The sequence below is a fragment of the Ovis aries genome, chromosome 1 (assembly GCF_016772045.2).
Source record: "Ovis aries strain OAR_USU_Benz2616 breed Rambouillet chromosome 1, ARS-UI_Ramb_v3.0, whole genome shotgun sequence".
Classification (NCBI taxonomy): domain Eukaryota; kingdom Metazoa; phylum Chordata; class Mammalia; order Artiodactyla; family Bovidae; genus Ovis; species Ovis aries.
This window is the reverse complement of record NC_056054.1, coordinates 62,082,492-62,102,367: the sequence shown is the minus strand read 5'-3', so window position 1 is coordinate 62,102,367 and position 19,876 is coordinate 62,082,492. Positions and strand designations below refer to the sequence as shown.

The following is a 19,876-nucleotide window of genomic DNA, read 5'->3' as shown; positions in this document are numbered from 1 at the left end:
ACCATTATGTCAGTAGAATTTTACTATAACATTATATAATTTTTCTAATGCATCGGTTCAAACTAGTGTAATTCTGTAGCATAGTTTTTAATCACTCTGTTGTTGGGAAGCATTACTTTTATTTTTCTAATTTGTTTTTAATGATTATAAACAATTCTTTGGCCACCTCATGCGGAGAGTTGACTCATTGGAAAAGACTCTGATGCTGGGAGGGATTGGGGGCAGGAGGAGAAGGGGACGACAGAGGATGAGATGGCTGGATGGCATCACCGACTGGATGGACGTGAGTCTGAGTGAACTCCGGGAGTTGGTGATGGACAGGGAGGCCTGGTGTGCTGCGATTCATGGGGTCACCAAGAGTCGGACACGACTGAGCGACTGAACTGAACTGAACTGAACTGAACTGACAAACAAATATCTAGTTTATAAAGTTTTATCACATTTCAAATTCTTTTCTTAGGATAGGTTTTAAAAGTGAAATTTTGGTTTGAAGGTATTATCGCCCTTTTAGGCTCTAACCTAAACCTGTATTGCCTTCCTAAAACACCCCTCCCTCACTGTTCACCTGCTGCTCTCTCTCACGAGGTGACTTCATTTGCCCTCACAGAGAAAATTCTATCTGTACAGCAAAGAATCCTGCAACAGCCTGCAGCCCAGCCCACCAGCTGATCAGCACAAGCCCTGACTTTCTGCCTTCCCCTCCAGTCTGAAGACCTGCCTACCCCTCTTCGCCCTTCCCTGCCCATCAATGCTTCCTCCCTACTGACATTCCTACCTCTGTGCTGTTTGCCCTTAGTAGGCCCTTCAATAGGTACCTCTGCTCCCCAGGGCTCTTTTTCACAGTCAAACTTGTTATTCAGTTCTTCACATCTAAAGCTACTGACTTTCCAATTAGGTCATATTGGTAAACCTGGCAGTGAGGAGGAAGGTGGGATAGGGAGTTCCTTTTCCCTCCTCTGGTTCCCCAATCCCAGAACTGCCCTCAGAAGAGGAGGAGGGGAGGTTCAGGAGGCTTCCATTCCTCTTCTTCCTGTCCTTTTGCCCCCACCCCAGGTCAGTGCTGGGCAGCAGCAGGTCCTAGGACAGTGGATGGAAGGGAACAAGGTATCATTTTGCCTGTTGCCATCTCCTCTCTCAAGCCTTCTTCTCCTTTTCTTTTTCTTTTTATCATCATTAGCTTCTACCACCCCAGTCTCAGTTCTGCGTTTACCCCCAGAACTCTGTCCCCTAACTACAAGCTCCCAGAGTCCCAGAACCCACGCTCATCCTCTCCAGGCCCCACACCTGGGTGTCTGACACCCTCCCTCCACTGTTCAACAAGAGCGTCATCGAGGGGAGAAGGGCAAGTGGCCTTTCAAGTAGGAATTGTAAGCTTATTTTCCCACAGAAACCCTGACTTCTAGCCCTCGTGGCTCAATGATATAATTATTCAGGTAATTTGGGGTTTTTTAGTTTCTATAGGCACAACACTGATTATATATGGAAATACATTGCAAAGTACAATCAGTTGGCATAATAAGCAAACATTTGGAATGTAAGTTGTTGACAAATTAGAAACAAATTCCCAGTTTTTATCTCCTGAAAAATACTAATCTTAACACCTGGCATACAGGAGGTGCTCAAAAAACAACTGTTGACTTGATTCACATGCAAGTTATCCTTTAAAATCATACTGCTAGCTATAATTTTCAGTGTCCAATGCCTAGTACATTTAACTCAGATGACCATTATATCTACTACTGCGGGCAGGAATCCCTTAGAAGAAACGGAGTAGCCATCATAGTCAACAAAAGAGTCTGAAATGCAGTACTTGGATGCAGTCTCAAAAACGACAGAATGATCTCTGTTCATTTCCAAGGCAAACCATTCAATATCATAGTAATCCATGTCTATGCCCTGAACAGTAATGCTGAAAAAGCTGAAGTTAAACAGTTCTATGAAGACCTACAAGACCTTCTAGAATTAACACCCCAAAAAGATGTCCTTTCCATTATAGGGGACTGGAATGCAAAAGTAGGAAGTCAAGAAACACCTGGAGTAACAGGCAAATTTGGCCTTGGAGTACAGAACGAAGCAGGGCAAATGCTAATAGAGTTCTGCCAAGAGAATGCACTGGTCATAGCAAACACCCTCTTCCAACAACACAAGAGAAGACCCTACACATGGACATCACCAGGTGCTCGACAGCAAAATCAGATTGATTATATTCTTTGCAGCCAAAGATGGAGAAGCTCTACACAGTCAGCAAAAACAAGACCGAGAGCTGACTGTGGCTCAGATCATGAACTTCTTATTGCCAAATTCAGACTGAAATTGAAGAAAGTGGAGAAAACCACTAGAACATTCAGGTATGACCTAAATCAAATCCCTTATCACTATACAGTGGAAGTGAGAAATAGATTTAAGGGACTAGATCTGATAGAGCACCTGATGAACCATAGACGGAGGTTCATGACATTGTACAGGAGACAGAAATCAAGACCATCCCCAAAGAAGAAATGCAAAAAAAGCAAAATGGCTGTTTGAGGAAGCCTTCCCTGGTGGTGCAGAGGTTAAAGCGTCTGCCTGAAATGTGGGAGATCTGGGTTCGATCCCTGGGTCAGGAAGATCCCCTGGAGAAGGAAATGGCACCCCACTCCAGTATTCTTGCCTGCAGAATCCCATGGACGGAGGAGCTTGGTGGCCTATAGTCCACGGGTCGCAAAGAGTCAGACACAACTGAGCGACTTCATTTTCACTTTCCACTTTACAAATAGCTGTGAAGAGGGAAGTGAAAAGCAAAGGGAAAAGGAAAGATATACCCATTTTAATGAAGAGTTCCAAAGAATAGCAAGGAGAGATAAGAAAGCCTTCCTCAGTGACCAATGCAAAGAAATAGAGGAAGACAACAGAATAGGAAAGACTAGAGATCTCTTCAAGAAAATTAGAGATACCAAGGGAACACTTTGTGCAAAGATGGGCTCAATAAAGGACAGAAATGGTATGGACCCAATAGAAGCAGAAGATATTAAGAAGAGGTGGCAAGAATACACAGAAGAATTGTACCAAAAAGAGCTTCACAACCAAGATAACCATGATGGTGTGATCACTCACCTAGAGCCAGACATCCTGGAATGTGAAGTCAAGTGGGCCTTAGAAAGCATCACTATGAACAAAGCTAGTGGAGGTGATGGAATTCCGTTTGAGCTATTTCAAATCCTGAAAGATGATGCTATGAATGTGCTGCACTCAATATGTCAGCAAATTTGGAAAACTCGGCAGGGGCCACAGGACTGGAAAAGGTCAGTTTTCATTCCAATCCCAAAGAAAGGCAATGCCAAAAAATGCTCCAACTACTGCACAATTGCACTCATCTCACATGCTAGTAAAGTAAAGCTCAAAATTCTCCAAGTTAGGCTTCAGCAATACGTGAACCATGAAATTGCAGATGTTCAAGCTGGTTCTAGAAAAGGCAGAGGAACCAGAGATCAAATTGCCAACATCCTCTGGATCATGGAAAAAGCACAAGAGTTCCAGAAAAACATCTATTTCTGCTTTATTGACTATGCCAAAGCCTTTGACTGTGTGGATCACAACAAACTGTGGAAAATTCTGAAAGAGATGGGAATACCAGACCACCTGACCTGCCTCTTGAGAAACGTGCATGCAGGTCAGGAAGCAACAGTTAGAACTGGACATGGAACAACAGACTGGTTCCAAATAAGAAAAGGAGTATGTCAAGGCTGTATATTGTCACCCTGCTTATTTAACTTATATGCAGAGTACATCATGAAAAACGCTGGGCTGGAGGAAGCACAAGGTGGAATCAAGATTTCCAGGAGAAATATCAATAACCTCAGATATGCAGATGACACCACCCTTATGGCAGAAAGTGAAGAGGAACTAAAGAGCCTCTTGATGAAAGTGAAAGAGGAGAGTGAAAAAGTTGGCTTAAAGCTCAACATTTAGAAAACTAAGATCATGGCATCTGGTCCCATCACTTCATGGGAAATAGATGGGAAACAGTGGAAACAGTGGCTGACTTTATTTTGGGGGGCTCCAAAATCACTGCAGATGGTGATTGCACCCATGAAATTCAAAGACGCTTACTCCTTGGAAGGAAAGTTATGACCAACCTAGATAGCATATTCAAAAGCAGAGACATTACTTTGCCAACAAAGGTCCATCTAGTCAAGGCTATGGTTTTTCCAGTGGTCATGAATGGATGTGAGAGTTGGACCATAAAGAAAGCTGAGCGCCGAAGAATTGATGTTTTTGAACTGTGGTGTTGGAGAAGACTCTTGAGAATCCCTTGGACTGCAAGGAGATCCAACCAGTCCATCCTAAAGGAGATCAGTCCTGGGTGTTCATTGGAAGGACTGATGTTGAAGCTGAAACTCCAATACTTTGGCCAACTGATGCAAAGAGCTGACTCATTTGAAAAGACCCTGATGTTGGGAAAGATTGAGGGCAGGAGAAGGGGACGACAGAGGATGAGATGGTTGGATGGCATCAGCGACTCAATGGACGTGGGTTAAGGTGGACTCTGGGAGTTGGTGATGGACAGGGAGGCCTGGCGTGCTGCAGTTCATGGGGTCGCAAAGAGTTGGACACAACTGAGTGACTGAACTGTACTGAACTGAATGCCTAGTAAGAGTTCTTACAGTTTTGCCTTAGAAAACCACTAGGTGGAACCGTGAGACCCACACAGAGCTAGAGCTGGAAAGGACAGCCACCTGGCTGTCTTTCATGAACAGAGGTGCTCACAAAGGCCAGAAAAGCTTCCTACCACCCAAGAAACTGGAAGGGCAGAGACCAAGATGTGTTCTATGTCACCCACTGTCACTAAACATACTTCAAATCCTACTGGGAGATTTTGTCATAAAAATAATCCTTTCACACTAACTGAGCATTAAAAAAATATTTGGCTGCCCTGGGTCTTAGTTGCAGCATATGGGATCTAGTACCCTGACCAGGGGTTGTACCTGGGCTCCCCTGCGTGGGAGAGCAGAGTCAGCCACTGGATCCCCAGGGAAGTCACTAACTTGTCTTTTTCAAGGCAACTTTAATATAGGATCTTACATTCCTTTATCTAGAAGGTAGTAGTATTACTAGCCTGTTTCTGGCTGGGATCTACAATCAGTAGTAACTGTAGGCAACTAGTAGCCAGTAGACCACACAGAACTACTATAGTCTAGTACCTCCACGCCCTATCTGAACAATGGCCAAACTAAACAGAGCAAGGCCTGACACTTCTGGACACCCCAAGGATCTCTGGCTAAATTTAATGAAAGAATTGCTGTTATTTAGGCTTTGAGACCTGCACTGAAGACAGCACTGTAAGTGCATAACAATGAGGCTCTGGTGATTTGTGGTGAGATGGGCTCTGGGCTCTGCCGTGCCTCTAGCAGAGTGGGCAACTGGCTGGTCCAGGAGGGTGAGAAAGATGCTGGAGCAGAGCAGAAGGCATGCAGGGCCTCCTGAAGCTTGTAGAGGTCAGAAGTGCTTCCACGGGGGCAAGACCTGCTGGGCATTTTACCAGCCCACTGCAGTGAGTGAATGACAGCATCAGCGAAAAACAGCCTGTTGTATAAAAGCTTCTGGGAAGCACCTACTGCCAGGCACTGTTCCAAGCACATTACACAGATTATTAATTTATTTACTCTTTATAACAACATTCTGAAGACATTATTGTAACTGCCTGCATTTTTTAGCTGAGAAAACTGAAGCCCTCAGAGTACGAATAAAGTATCCAAGGTCAGGGGCTAGGAATTAGATATAGGGGACCTAGGTTCCAAACCAAATTCCCTGCACTGTATCTAGCATGCTGTACTTTCTCTCAAATGTGTGAACACAGAGTAGCACAGGAGAGGGTCCTGCTCCTCTTCACACACAGTCAGGGAGGTAACAAAGGTACATTGCACAGGATGTGGTGAGTGCAGTTATTCACCTAGTAGCTTGGTAGAGCAGGGGTTCAAGACAGACTCAAGCTCTCCACAACTAACTCGCTGGGAATCCTATGTGCACAAGGATGCAGGCTGTGCAGTACAAATCACAGGCCACACGGCAATTAGGCCAATCCTGCATACCGAACCCGTATGTACATAAGTCCCATGCATTCATCCATATCTTTCTTTTAACATTTTGATTTACTCTTCTGAAAATAGTGCTAGTGAGATATAACCGATAAATAATAAGCCATAGATATTTAAAGTCTACAAATTGATTAATAAATGCATTGACCCATGAAACTATCACCACAATCAAGATAAACAACACAACCATATTACACAAAAATTTCTCTCTGCCCCTTCTCCCAGCACCCCTCCTTATTCCCAGGCAATCAGTGATCTGCTTTCCATTTCTATAGATCAGTAGTTTGTTTTTTATGGACTATTTATCAGTTTAGTTCAGTTCAGTCGCTCAGTTGTGTCCGACTCTTTGAAACCCCATGAATCACAGCACGCCAGGCCTCCCTGTCCATCACCAACTCCTGGAGTTCACTCAGACTCATGTCCATCGAGTCCATGATGCCATCCAGCCATCCCATCCTCGGTCACCCCTTTCTCCTCCTGCCCCCAATCCCTCCCAACATCAGAGTCTTTTCCAATGAGTCAACTCTTCTCATGAGGTGGCCAAAGTACTGGAGTTTCAGCTTCAGCATCATTCCCTCCAAAGAAATCCCAGGGTTGATCTCCTTCAGAATGGACTGGTTGGATCTCCTTGCAGTCCAAGGGACTCTCAAGAGTCTTCTCCAACACCACAGTTCAAAAGCATCAATTCTTCGGTGCTCAGCCTTCTTCACAGTCCAACTCTCACATCCATACATTACCACAGGAAAAACCATATCCTTGACTAGACGGACCTGCATGTTATATGCTTTTTGTTTGCCTTCTTTTGCTTAGCACGATTATTTTGAAATTCATTTATATTGTTGCACATAGCAAGAGCTCATTCTTTAGCTCATTCTGACTAGAATTTCATAAAACAGAAAACCAGTTAGGCAAAGACTTCTTAGGATTTACAGTTTGGGGTGTTTTTTTCTAGGAAATTTTTGCCTAATCCAAGGTCACAAATATTTTTCTCCTATGTTTTCTTCCAGAAGTTTTATAATATCTGGTTTTACATTTAGGTCTATGATCCATTTTGAGATAATTTTTGTATGTGATGTGCAGTATGGTTTGAAGTTCACTTTTTTGCCTGTAGATATCCAATTGTTTCAAAATCGTTTATTGAAAAGACTGTCTCTTCTCCTTTTGTTGAAAATCAATTGACCATATATATGTGAGTTCATTTTTGGACTCTTCATTCTCATTTATTAATCTATTTCCCTACCGTTACAGTAACAACAGTTAATGCAAACCTTCTCTGTGACCGCCCTGTGGTCTAATTTCCCTTCTAATCGCCCTAATTTCCCTTCTGCCTCATGCTCATGAGATGAGTGTCACTACCTCATTCTTCAGATGGGGAAGAAGCTCAAAAAAGGTGAAGTCATTTGTGGCCACAGTCTTTAAGTGGCAGAATTATGACTCAAACCACATCTGTCTAATTCCAAAAGCTGTGCTCTTAATTTCTTGTGGTAAACAGAATAATGCTTCCCCCAAAGACAGCCATATCCTAATTCCCGAAACCTGTGAACAGGTTGCCTTACATGGCAAAAGAGACTTGCAGGTGTGATTAAGGTCAGGATCTTGAGATGAGAAGGTTATTGGGCTTCTGAGGTGGGTCACGTGAAATCACAAGGGTCCTTATAAGATGAAGGCTGGAGGGTCAATATCAAGGAGGAGAGGTGACAGGGAGGCAGAGGTCAAAGTCAGAGAAAGATTAGAAGATGGTACGCTGCTGGTTTTGAAGACAGAGGAAGGGGCCAAGAGTCAATTAACACTGGGAGCCTTTAGGTGGTAAAGGTAAGAAAACAGACTATCCCTTCAGAGACTCCAGAAGAACCAGCCCTATGAGCAATTTGATTTTACCCCAGGGAAAGCAATTTCAGATTCAATATAATACAGTACAATAATAAATTTGTGGTGACTTGTTACATTGGCCATAAGCCATTAATATACCATGGATGTTCTAACCTGTATTAAAGTGTGACCCATAATTTGGGTAAATTATTTAACTTTTGGGAGTCACAGCACCTCCATCTTCTAATGGCCACAGTAACGCTAACTTCCTAGGGCTAAAGCAATTAGAGAAGTATTCCTGACACAAAGCTCAATAAATGTTAATCACACATCATCTCTAGAAACCTCCAGACACTGACTGTTAGGGCCTTGGTGGTGATGATTTAGTAGGTAAGTAGTATCCAACTCTTGCAACCCCATGGACTGTAGCCTGCCAAGCTCCTCTGTCCATGAGATTCTCCAGGCAAGAGTACTGGAGTGGCTTGCCATTTCCTTCTTCAGGGCCTCTTCCCCACCCAGGGACTGAACCTGTGTCTCCTGCATTGCAAGCAGATTCTTTACTGTCTGAGCCACCAAGGAAGGCTGTTAGAGCCTTAGGAGACATTTTTTTTAGCTAGTCTGTTGATCCCTTTGTCCTTGGTAGGAGACGGAATCCTACTCTCAAGCAGCATGACAGCCCCAAGCCTTGAGTGACAGTTGGCAATTACAGGAGCCCACAGCAAGGGAGTCTGGGAGTAGAGAGTAGAGACAGAGGTTGTAGGACAAAGGGATGCTAAATCAAACCCCTCAACTCTCACTACAAAGTGCTGAAATTTCTTTTTTCTTCCTTAAAGAAACATGCATGCATGCATACTAAGTCATGGATCTGCTTACTCGTTATTTAGTCAGAAAATATTTACTGAGCACCTACTATGCAAAAAACATGGTGCTAGTGTTGGGTATACAATCTAGAGGGGGAGACAGATGTTAAGCCTATAAATACCCTCAGAAACAAGGACAAATGGTGACAAGTGCTACCTAGGAGAAAACTGGCTGAGAGATAGAACATAGAACGAAGCAGGGCGGGAGTGCTGCTGGTCTATCTAGAAAGTAAGAATAGGGAAAGCAATGTATTCATTCACTCACTCAATCAGCAAATATTTATTGAGTGTTTATTCTGTATCAAGATGGGCACTGGGGTACAGGGGTAAACAAGGGTTTCTGTTCTCCTGAAGCTTGCGTGTATGCAAGAAAGAAACAGAGAGAGAGAAAGAAAGGGAGAGAGGGAGGAGAGAAGTGTAGGAGGGAGAGAGAGAAGAGAGAGGGTGAGAGGTAGCGAGCATACGCAAGGACGAGTCAGCATGGGTGTGTGTGTGATTAGGATATAAATGCACAAATAAATAAATATGCTCCCTTCTCATTATTCACAAATTTTGTACTTGCAAATTCACTTTCTAAAATGCATTTGTAACCCAAGATCAATAGTTGTGGCACTTTCACGTTCACTAGTGGACATGCTTTAAGGCGGCAAAAAATGTGAGTTACCCAATGTACATGTGGCCAAGGAGGCTCTACCATCTTCTACTTGCTGTCAAGCCAGTGTCCTTTCTACCGTTGATGTGGGGTCACATTTCTTGTGCTTTGTGTTGGTGATTTGCCTGTTTAAAATGGTCCCTGAGCTTACAGCTAGAGTGCTGTCTAGTGTTCCTACGTGCAAGAAGGCTGTGATGTACTTTACAAGAAAACATGTGCATTATTAGATAAACATGCCAGGCCTGACTTACAGTGTTGTTGGCTGTGAGTTCAATGTTAGTGAATCAACAATATATGTGTTTCCCTGTTTCTAAACATGAACTGCATGATCTAAGAAAACTCGAAGAGAAAGTTTCAACAACAATGACAAAAATAAAAGTTGTTAGAATAAGATCATTTAGCCTCTAAAAGTAGGAACATCATCAGTTTGGTTGTTTAAGTTCTAGTCTATTTGCTTAAAAATCAGCTTCTTTCCTTGAAATAATAGAACCCTAAGATGACGTCCAGATACATGTTGCCCGTGAGCCAGAGTTTGAAAAACATTTTTATAAAAAAGCAACAACTTTATTGTTACAAAATAAACAACACACTCTATAGTTTCAAAAGGTCTCTCAACAATCATAGGATGTTAGATTTTTAAGAGACTGTTCAGTTTGAAATTCTCTCTTCCACTCTTTCAATCTTTCTTCAAAAATTTTATTTTATATTCTAAATAACATGATGTACTTTTAGTATATGCACATTTTCTTCAATCATTTCAATTTATAGTATTCTCCCTTGCTTGTTGCATATTAAAATGTTGCAGAACTGGGGACATGGATTCTGAATTGTATTTCCACTTACCCATGCTCTCCATATTCAAGGGTTCTGCTTCTTCACTAACTAGAATATAATAAAATGATGTTAAATTTACATTTTTGAATCAGATATGTATCTTAGTCTTCTACCAAGTCTTAAAACATAAAACACAAAAGCAAATAAACAATGAAGATTTAAGCTATTTATTAATAATCAAATAGAAACTGAATAATTGTCTTTCTCACCGAATAATCTCATAATGATATATTTGCTATAACATTTATGTCATTTATTATATGATATTTAGTTGATATTATAATGATATGAATAAAAATAATAATAAATCCCCATATTTTGAATTCCACTTGCATTTGACTTTATGACAGCAAAAACTGTTTGAGAGATAAAACCATGATTGTTTCGGCTGCTAACAGATGTACAAATACTAAATCCATAAAAATCCCATAAATGAAAAAACAGTCCTACCAGGTAATGGCATTTTGGTTTTGGCATGTTTTGTTTTCTTTCGTTTTTGAGGTTTTGGAGCCATGGCTCAGATTTTCAGCTGCATAAAGAGAGGATATCATTAGCATCATTTATAGTTTCAAATAGTAAGTATTATCATCTAATAAACATAAGAATATATTTCCTAAGTTTTGTCTTTGGCTAAATCATCATGTGAGTTTCCCTAGTGGTTCACTAGTAAAGAATCTGCCTGCCAGTGCAGGAGACACAGATTCAATCTCTGGGTGGGGAAGATACCCTGGAGAAAGAAATGTCAACCCACTGCAGTATTCTTGCTTGGAGGATTCCAAGGACAGAGGATCCTAGTGGGCCACAGTCCATGGGGTCACAAGAGCTGGACATGACTTAGCAACTAAACAACAGCAAATCAACATGTATCTTCACAAGGCAACAACAGTCTTCCTAGTGAGATCTTGCCATTCCAGGGGAGCCATTCAGCTGAAGCTGAAGTTTTGGCAAGAGACACGTCAAGGTTTCCGCCACAGATCCTGCCACGGAAGCACAAAAGAGGACACTGGATCCCCTGCCTCCTGCTACTGTTTCCATTTCAGGAAGCTGCTCTGTGCTCCCCTGTGCCCGGCAAGTGTCCCAGCTACAAACACAGGCCTAAAGTCCATAGGCAGGCACAGACTCACAATGTGTATATATATGCATGATTTTTGAATGATATAAATAAACCTAGACAGCATATGAAAAAGCAGAGATGTCACTTTGCCGACCAAGATCCATATAGTCAAAGCTATGATTTTTTTAGTAGTCAAGTATGGATGTAAGAGATGAACCATAAACAAGGCTGAGCACTGAAGAATTGATACTTTTCAATTGTGGTGTTGATGAAGACTCTTGAGAGTCCCTTGAACTGCAAGGAGAGAAAGCCAGTTAATCCTAAAGGAAATCAACCCTGAATATTCATTGGAAGGACCGATGTTAAAACTGAAGCTCCAATACTTTGGCCACCTGATATGAAAAGCCAACTCATTGGAAAAAACTCTGATGCTGGGAAAGATTAAGGGCAGGAGGGGAAAGGGGAGACAGAGGATGAGATTGTTGGATGGCATCATTGACTCAATGGACGTGAGACTGAGCAAACTCTGGGAGATGGTGAAGCCTGGCGTGCTGCAGTCTATGGGGCTGCAAAGTGCAGACACCACTTAGAATGAAAAACAACCAAATTTAAGTAGTACTTTTGTCCTAGAATGTGTACATGTAACCATTGTGTCTTTATTTGCACTCTCAGAGAATACCTCCAAAAGTTTTCTGTGGAATTACTCAACAATTTTGACAGGATATAACATGTCCAAGGTCATTGCCATGACACTAAATCCCTGTCATCTCAATGATCAGCTCTGATCCGTCTTGTTAGATGGGTAAGATGTGATTTCAGGAGTTTGACCAGCAGGGATTAAAAATAGACCCTTCTACCAGCTTAGTGGCCTTAGGCTAATTATTGTGCAATGGATGGCTCTGACCCACTGTTTCAGCCTGTTGAGCCTCCTCCATCCTACTTCCCAGCCTTAGTGCAATTTCACATCTTGGACCTAGTCTTCTTCTCAGAAGATTCTTATCAATGTACCCGTCTCTATATTCTATCCCAGCTATATTTGACTTAAAATACACAGAAACCTTGTGAAGGTCACCCAAACTCACCTGACGTGCACACACACACACCCCCACACACTGTTTATTTCACAAATACTTACTGAGTGACTATAATGTGCCAGATGCTTTCCTAAGTATTAGGAATATAGCTGTGAAGAAATTGGCAAAAGCCCTGCCCTGATAGAGCTTGTGTTCTAGTGGGGAAAGAGACAGCAAAGAAAGGAACAAAATAATCAGTCCCTCAAATGATGATAACTATTAAGGAGAAAAGGAAAAGCAGAGGTGGGTGTAGGAGGAGAGAGAGTGCACGCAGGGAGACCTCACGTAAGCAACATTGAAGCAAAGTCCCAAGAGAAGGGAGGGAGCCGGAAATGCAGGTATCTCAGGAAGGAAAGGGTATTTCCAGGCGGAGGGAATGGTAGGTGTAGTGATTCTGGGGCAAGTGTTTGTGTGGCGCTTCAGGAAAACGCAAGAAGGTCGTGATGGTTGGAGCAGAGAGACTCAGGGGAAGACTAGGACCTGAAGTTGGTTGGAGAGGTAATGCAGCTATATTAACAGTCAGTTTTGCTGTAGAAACAAATGCTCTTTACTGCTCAGTAACATGCAACAGCAAACATTTCTTTCTTCCCATGTTCTTTATTATGGCTGTGGGTGAGATGTTGGTTCCAGTCTTTTTCTGCGACACAGGCTGAAGGAGCAGTGCCTATTTGACACATACTACTTTTGCGGCAGAAGAAAAAGTAAGAGCTAATAAAATTGAGTAATGCTTTCTAACTCTTCTCCTTGACACTGGTGCACTGTCCTTTTTCCTGCTTACATTCCATTGGCTCAACCAAATCACACAGTCAATCCTGATAAGGGGGTAAGAATGTATGCTTGCCTAGGAATGGGTCGGAATGATGATCCTCCTACAAGGGAGGTGGATAGTTGGGGGCAATTATATAATGTACCACAAGAGGGCTAGGTCATGGAGAAGGACTTTGGGTTTCACTGTGAACGAAGTGGGGAGCTTTGGATGTTTTTGAGCTGGGGAGTTACCTCACTTGACTTGATTCACATTTTGAGAATCACTGTGGCTGCTGTGATGCCAAGACTACAGCAAGGAAAGAACTGAAGTAGAGAATCCAATTAAAAGACAGTCAATTATCCAAGAAAGAGATAGTGGCAGTTTAGATCAGGGAGGTGAGAGTGGGATGGAAAAACTGACTGGATTCAGGATAGATTTTGTAGAACCCACAGTATTTGCTGATGACTTGGATGCAGGTTCTGGGAGAAAGAAAGAAATCAAGGATGACTTTAGTGAGTTTTGCCTCAACAACTGAAAGCATAGGTTTGCTGTTTATTGAGATGGGAATTCCCCAGGAAGAATCGTTTTGAAAGGGAAGATTGGGAGCTCAATTTGGGGCATGTGAAATAGACTATATACTGAGAGGATGGAGGTTCATTTTCTTTCCTATTATTGTGACCTCTGTAACTGGCACAGTATATGTACCAAGAAAAATTGTTAATGATTCCTTGGTCCTTCTTCCCCTTCTTCTATTCTTAGCTTATGAAATTCCAATCTAAAAAAAAAAGGCTTCTACGTAAACTGTGAATAACTTCCCTGGTGGCTCAGATGGTAAAGAATTTGTTTGCAAAGCAGGAGACCCATGTTTCATCCCTGGGTTGGGAAGATCCCTTGGAGAAGGGAGTAGCTATTCACTCCAGTATTCTTGCCTGGAGAATTCCATGGACAGAGGAGCCTTTTGGGCTACTGTCAATGGGGTGGACATGACTGAGTGACTAACGGCTTCACTCTTCTTTTTTTCTATGAATAAGCAGTATGCATGCTGTATTAGTGTTCTATTGCTGCTAAAACAGTTATCACAAACTTAGTGTCTTAAAACAGTAAAAATTTATCTCACGGTTCTATAGTTTCAAAGTCTGGTTAAAATCAATGTATCAACAAGGAAATGCATCAACATTTCCATCCTTTCTAGAGGTTCTAGGGGAGAATTCATCTCCTTGCCTTTTCCTACTACTGGAGGACCTCAGCATTCCTTGGCTTGTGGGCACTCTGGCTCTATCTTCAAAACCACTGATGGTGGGTTTAAGTCCTTCTCGCATAGAATATTCTTACCTTCTCTTCCTCCTCCCTCTTCCACTTTTAAGAACCCTGGTGATTACCTTGGACTCACCTCTATAATAAAGGATGATCTTTCTCTTTTAAGGTCAACCGATTAGCAATTTGAAGTTCACCTACAAATTTAATTCTTCTTTGCCACATGAAGTAAAATAATCACAGGTTCCAGACAGGTGCCACTTGAATGTATAGGTCTCAGCTTAACATAAACCATCCCAAGAAACGTCAAATCAATTATATGCGCCCAGTTCTCTTCAAATGTTGCTATTAAATGTGCATGGGTGTCCTCAGTCACTCAGCCATGTCCAACTCTTTGTGACTCCACGGACTGTAGCCTTCCAGGCTCCTCTGTACCTGGGACTTCCCAGGCGAGAATACTGGAGTGGGTTGCCGTTTCCTTGTCCAGGGGATTTTCCTGAACCAGGAATTGAACCTGTGTCTTCTGCGTTGTAAGCAGATTCTTTACTGTCTGAGCCACCAGAGAAGCCTGTTAGGGCCTTAGGAAACATTTTTTAGCTAGTCTGTTGCTCCCTTGCATCCTTGGTAGGAAAGGGAATACTAGCCTTTTGTATCTCCTGCATTGGCAGGTGGGTTCTTTACCACTGAGCCATCTGGGAAGTCCTTAATTACAGCAGGTCTTACTAAAATTTTTCATAAAACCAACAGCATATTTTGTGTAGTGAATGTGCTATATTATATTTTCCAAAATTCTCTCATTAAATCGACTACTTCAAGGTCACAGAAAACTTTCAATACAGATATCATTTTATCAAAATTACTCTGAAATGCTCACCATATTTTTCCTGTTCCCAACAGAAGTAAATCCATCATGATTAAGAGTAGCAGAAGAGATATTCATCTATTCCTAAAATAAAGATTATGTCTACCCTGGAGGCTTGTGCTACAATTGGTTTTCAAAGCCACCATAGCTGATTGAATTTAAAAACAGAATTTATGAAAGATAATACTTACAAATATTTAAGAATTCCATGTAAGTATTTTTGATCAATTTTCTTTGTAAATTAACTCATTCATTCCAGAATGCCTTTTTGCTACCAGTGCACCAAAGGACACATTTTCTACCTTCCATAACGACAGTAAAAGACAATTGGGAGTGACAAAAGAAGTGAGTTCAGTGGACCCTCCTCCATAACTGCGAGTTCCACAATCTTGGATTCAACCCAACTCAGATCAACAACATTGAGGAAAGAAATTCCATAAAGTTTCAAAAAGCAAAACTTGAATTTGCCATGCACTGACTATTATTTACATTGTGTTAGGTATTAAAAGTAATTTAGAGATGATTTAAAGTACACAGGAAGATGTGCTTAGGTTTTGTAAATAATACACCATTTTATAAAAGCACTCTTGGATTTTGGTATCTATGGAGGAGCCTGAAAAAGAAACCCTGCCATAGATACTGAGGGACAACTGTACTGGATACATGCTCTGCGCAACAGTTCATGTTCAAAACCTGTGATGGTACTCCACTGATAATGAGGAGCATTGCATTCAGAGCTGTCCATGACTTTGTTCCAAACTAAAGATTTGCCTGGGACTGTTTTTCTATGAGGCTTCAGGAAGGCAACTACTGCAAATGAAGGGATAAATGACATGAATTATAACTGACATAATACAGCAATGTAAACAGTTGTTAGCTTCCTCTCTTCAGTTTATTCTGCTGTATTGCACATACCTGTACACATTCTCATCTGTTACATATATGCCTGTGTGGCTCACAGCCATTCATGAGATTTTTAATTCTAAGAAAACCTGTAGCACTGGAACCTCATCTTCACCTAGTGTCTTTCTATGTAAGTATTACTTCCTTAAGACTTCTTCAATTATCTGACCTTGTCTAGATGGCCATCAGCCTCTTTATCCTCTTTCATCTTCCCAAAGTATATGTAAGCTCATCACGTTTGCCTCCATCGCTTTCACTTTTGTTAAAAAATAGAGATTTAGAATAAGATCCAAGACTAACATCTTGGGAGTCTTGTAAGTATGTTTCCAAGAACTGCTGCTTCTTGGTCAGTCTCTACCAAGATCCTGATGATTAAGCTTCAAGGTTCTCCTGGGCTCTTCTGCCATCTTTGGAAAAGTGCAAGACACCCACACTCCAGAGATAACTGTTTCTACAATATTTGTTAGTCTTCTCTTCTCGTTTCTCCCCTTCTAACCTACTTCCATTTATTTCCAATATCAGATATTTACTTATTTAAGTAGATGCTAAATCATGACTTCTCCCTCTGATATATCTCCTGAACTCCAAGCTTTCCTCTCCCATAGCCTCCTCTGGTTTAGGTCTTCAACATGTCCTCTTATATCAGGAGTTCCTGTCTTGTGCCATAAACCCCTCTGGCAGCCTGGTGAAGCCCATGCATCAGACAAAAACATGGGATTACATGGACTACATTATACTGAAATACAGTTATCAAACTATTTAAAAAATTATGGTATAATAATTTATGTGCTTCTTTATTAATATATTAAATAAGATCTAGCAGTGGTTCTATGACTGCCTTAATTTTGAAGAAGTGGTGAGCATAAATAATATAACATCCATGATATTATATGAAAAGGTATATAATATCTTTTGATGACAAAGTCACAGGTCCCGTGAATACTACTGTGGTTTGTTACCAATGAATGCATTTCAATTAGTGGTTAGTCAAAATAAACACGCAATTTTTTTTTTCTGTCCACGGATTCCTCTTCCCCTACCCTGCCACTAGACCAAGTAGATCATGAACATTTAACTTACTCCCCGCCTCTGTTCCAACCAGAACAGTCCCACAGGGCAGGCCTTCAGAGTGCTCTTCCTAAAATGCAGATCTTAACAGGCCACTTCCCTGTATACTAGGGAATATAAAGTGGGTTTCTATCAGCCACAGAGGCATTCTCCTCCAGTGAAAGTGAAGTCGCTCAGTCGTGTCTGACTCTTTGCAACCCCATGGACTGTAGCCTACCAGGCTCCTCCATTCATGGGATTTTCCAGGCAAGAGTACTGGAGTGGGTTGTCATTTCCTTCTCCAATTCTCCTCCAGTAGGATAGAAATAGAATTCATCTTAAATGCAAGTTTCCTGGACTCCCACTGTGATTCTGTAGATCTGGGTGAGCCTGGGACTCTGCCTTTTTAAAATTACTATGAGGCAGTCTTACAATCAGGGTTTGAAGACCAGATTTAACAAAACAGGAGAGAGTCCAAATTTTAAGCGTCACTTTTAACACCCTTCGCAGCCAGCCTCACTACATCTATTCTTCTAGTTCTACTCTGGCCTCATAGAATTACTATCCATTCTCTAAACAGAGAGTGAAAACGCCCTGCCCTCCCCACCCCCCATCGTCCATATGATGCACATCTCTGCTTGCTGAAATCTTACTCATTCTTAAAGGTTCAATTCAACCTTCTCTCTGAAGCCTCTGCAACTTTCTCACTCAGGCTAATACAATCCTGTTTTCCTTGATACTTTCTAATCATGCTGCAGCCTAGTTAATTATGCCAGGCTTCTGCAAAGCCAGGAACCTCAAACTCTGAGCTGCCTGAAGGATTGCTGTAAGTGCATTCAGCATTCAGAATACACCTTGGGGAAAGAGAAATTATTGAACATCAATCAGGTTCTGGAAGTCAACAGAGGAATAAGACAAGGCCCTTACTTGCAAAGAGCTAAAGTTCCTCTGTTTACCTTCTTCATGTCATCTACTAAAGCCCTTTCTTAAGTTCTGAAGACATCTAATCACTTCAGTCCACATTAATCATTTCTTCTTTGATCTGCTAGACCAGGATCATGCTGTTTTCCTTTTTATCCATCTATTCATCCATCCAATAATTATTGGGTTTCTACTATGTTCCAGGCAATGTGAAAGCACTGGGAATACAAAACCTGTGTACAGGTACCGGCCCTCAAAGTTCTCAGAGTGTTGTTAACTGCTCTCTCATTATTACTTTTGTCCCCGGTTAGGCTGGAAGTTCTTTGAAAGCAGAGAAAGTTTTGTAGATTTATGTAGTCTTCACCATGTGACGACTGGCACAGCGAGTGTTCCTAATGCCCTTGTGAGTAAAATACTGACTTGTTTTCCAAACCTCCTTTCCCACTCAAAGCTTCCCTTACCTGATACTGCTAAACTGAAGGGAGAAGAAGCCTCTTCACAATACCCTGGAGAAAAATTCCTTCGGGAGCTGGAGATGAGAGTTTGACTCTACTCTCTCAGAAAAACAAGTCCCGAGAACACAAAGTCTAGTTCCTCCAGCAAACTGTTACCCTGACGCATCCGTTGCTAAGAGAAAAGAGGCTGGTCCTCTGCTGAGATTGACAAAACGGCATCACCAGTACAATGCCCGCTCCCTCCGGTCTCTTTCAGAGCTGATTTGTGATTGGTTGCTATGGTGATGACGTCACTCAACCTGAACCGAAGGGAGGCCCTCAAGTTTCCCACCAGTAAGAAAGAGATGTGCAGTTTGAAAGTGTAGAGAGCCTAACCTGGCCTAACTCCGCGACTGCCTAGCTTGATGCATGCCTTGTCGTACCCAGAGCAGCCGTACCCAAAGGAGAGCCGTTCTAGGGTGAGGTCTCTAGCATCCGGGAACGAAGGACGATGTGAAGATTTAGGGCTGCTGCTCTGCCTCCCCAGCTGCAACCTGGGGCCCTGCCAGGAACCTGCCTAGACTTACGTCTCAAGGAAAGAAAATACGGCTCGATCGGGTTTCGCGGTGTCCTAGAACTTTTCACGTTTTACATTTACTTCTTGCCAAAATAACTTTTGTACAGAGTGTGAGCCAAAATGAAAGTATGAATCTCCAGGGGAAGTTGATTAAATCCCTCAGCAACACCAAGGTTCATTTTATCTATAATTACGGCTCCTATGGGATTCATACAGTAAAGCTCATCTGTTACCCGCCCTCTCCTCCTTTAGAAAAATAATTAAAACTGCCTAATTTCTAAGCTGGCAGAATTTAATGAAGTAATTCAATTGATTTCTGTAATTGGTCTAAATTACTATTTTACACCCAATTAAAACGAAAATATTTGGCAACAGCTTATAGATTCATAACATATCTGAAATTTAGTAACCCTGAACAAGATGACTTTATATGGTGTGTAGGAAGATCATGTACATTCTTTCAAATATCTGAAGGATTTATGTTTTGCAAAATGCAAATAAATTTCACTAAATCAGTCATTAAAAAACAAAACTAGGAGGAAGTCTTATTATTGTGACTTTGTGAGAACCTTTTCCCAGGCTCTTCCACTTTCTCACATTGAAAGGTTAGTTCTCCCCTGGACTCAGTCCTGAAAAATCTTCTTTTCCTACTCTTTGCAGTCTCCTGGTGGCATCATAACCCTGCTGCTTAGCTTCAACCGTCCCTCCAAACACATCAGTGACTTCCATTTTTATACTCTCAACCTAACACATCTCTTAAATTCCAGACCTGAA

General features: G+C 41.7%; 1 protein-coding gene across 2 annotated transcripts in view; it reads right to left on the bottom strand.

Moving 5' to 3' along the window:
- The window catches only part of DNAI3 (dynein axonemal intermediate chain 3), a 94,292-nt gene extending 75,595 nt beyond the window's left edge, over positions 1–18,697 (bottom strand). For both annotated transcript variants that reach the window (XR_009596811.1, XM_027971598.2), the window contains exons 1-3: positions 18,553–18,697; positions 10,680–10,758; positions 10,239–10,277 (exon numbers count right to left, since the gene is read on the bottom strand). Coding sequence is in view for 1 of the 2 variants with exons in the window: in XM_027971598.2 (XP_027827399.2) it covers positions 10,239–10,277; positions 10,680–10,743 (103 nt within the window). In the remaining variant the exon portion in view is untranslated. The remainder of the gene's footprint in view (positions 1–10,238; positions 10,278–10,679; positions 10,759–18,552) is intronic.
- Positions 18,698–19,876: the final 1,179 nt, after the last annotated feature.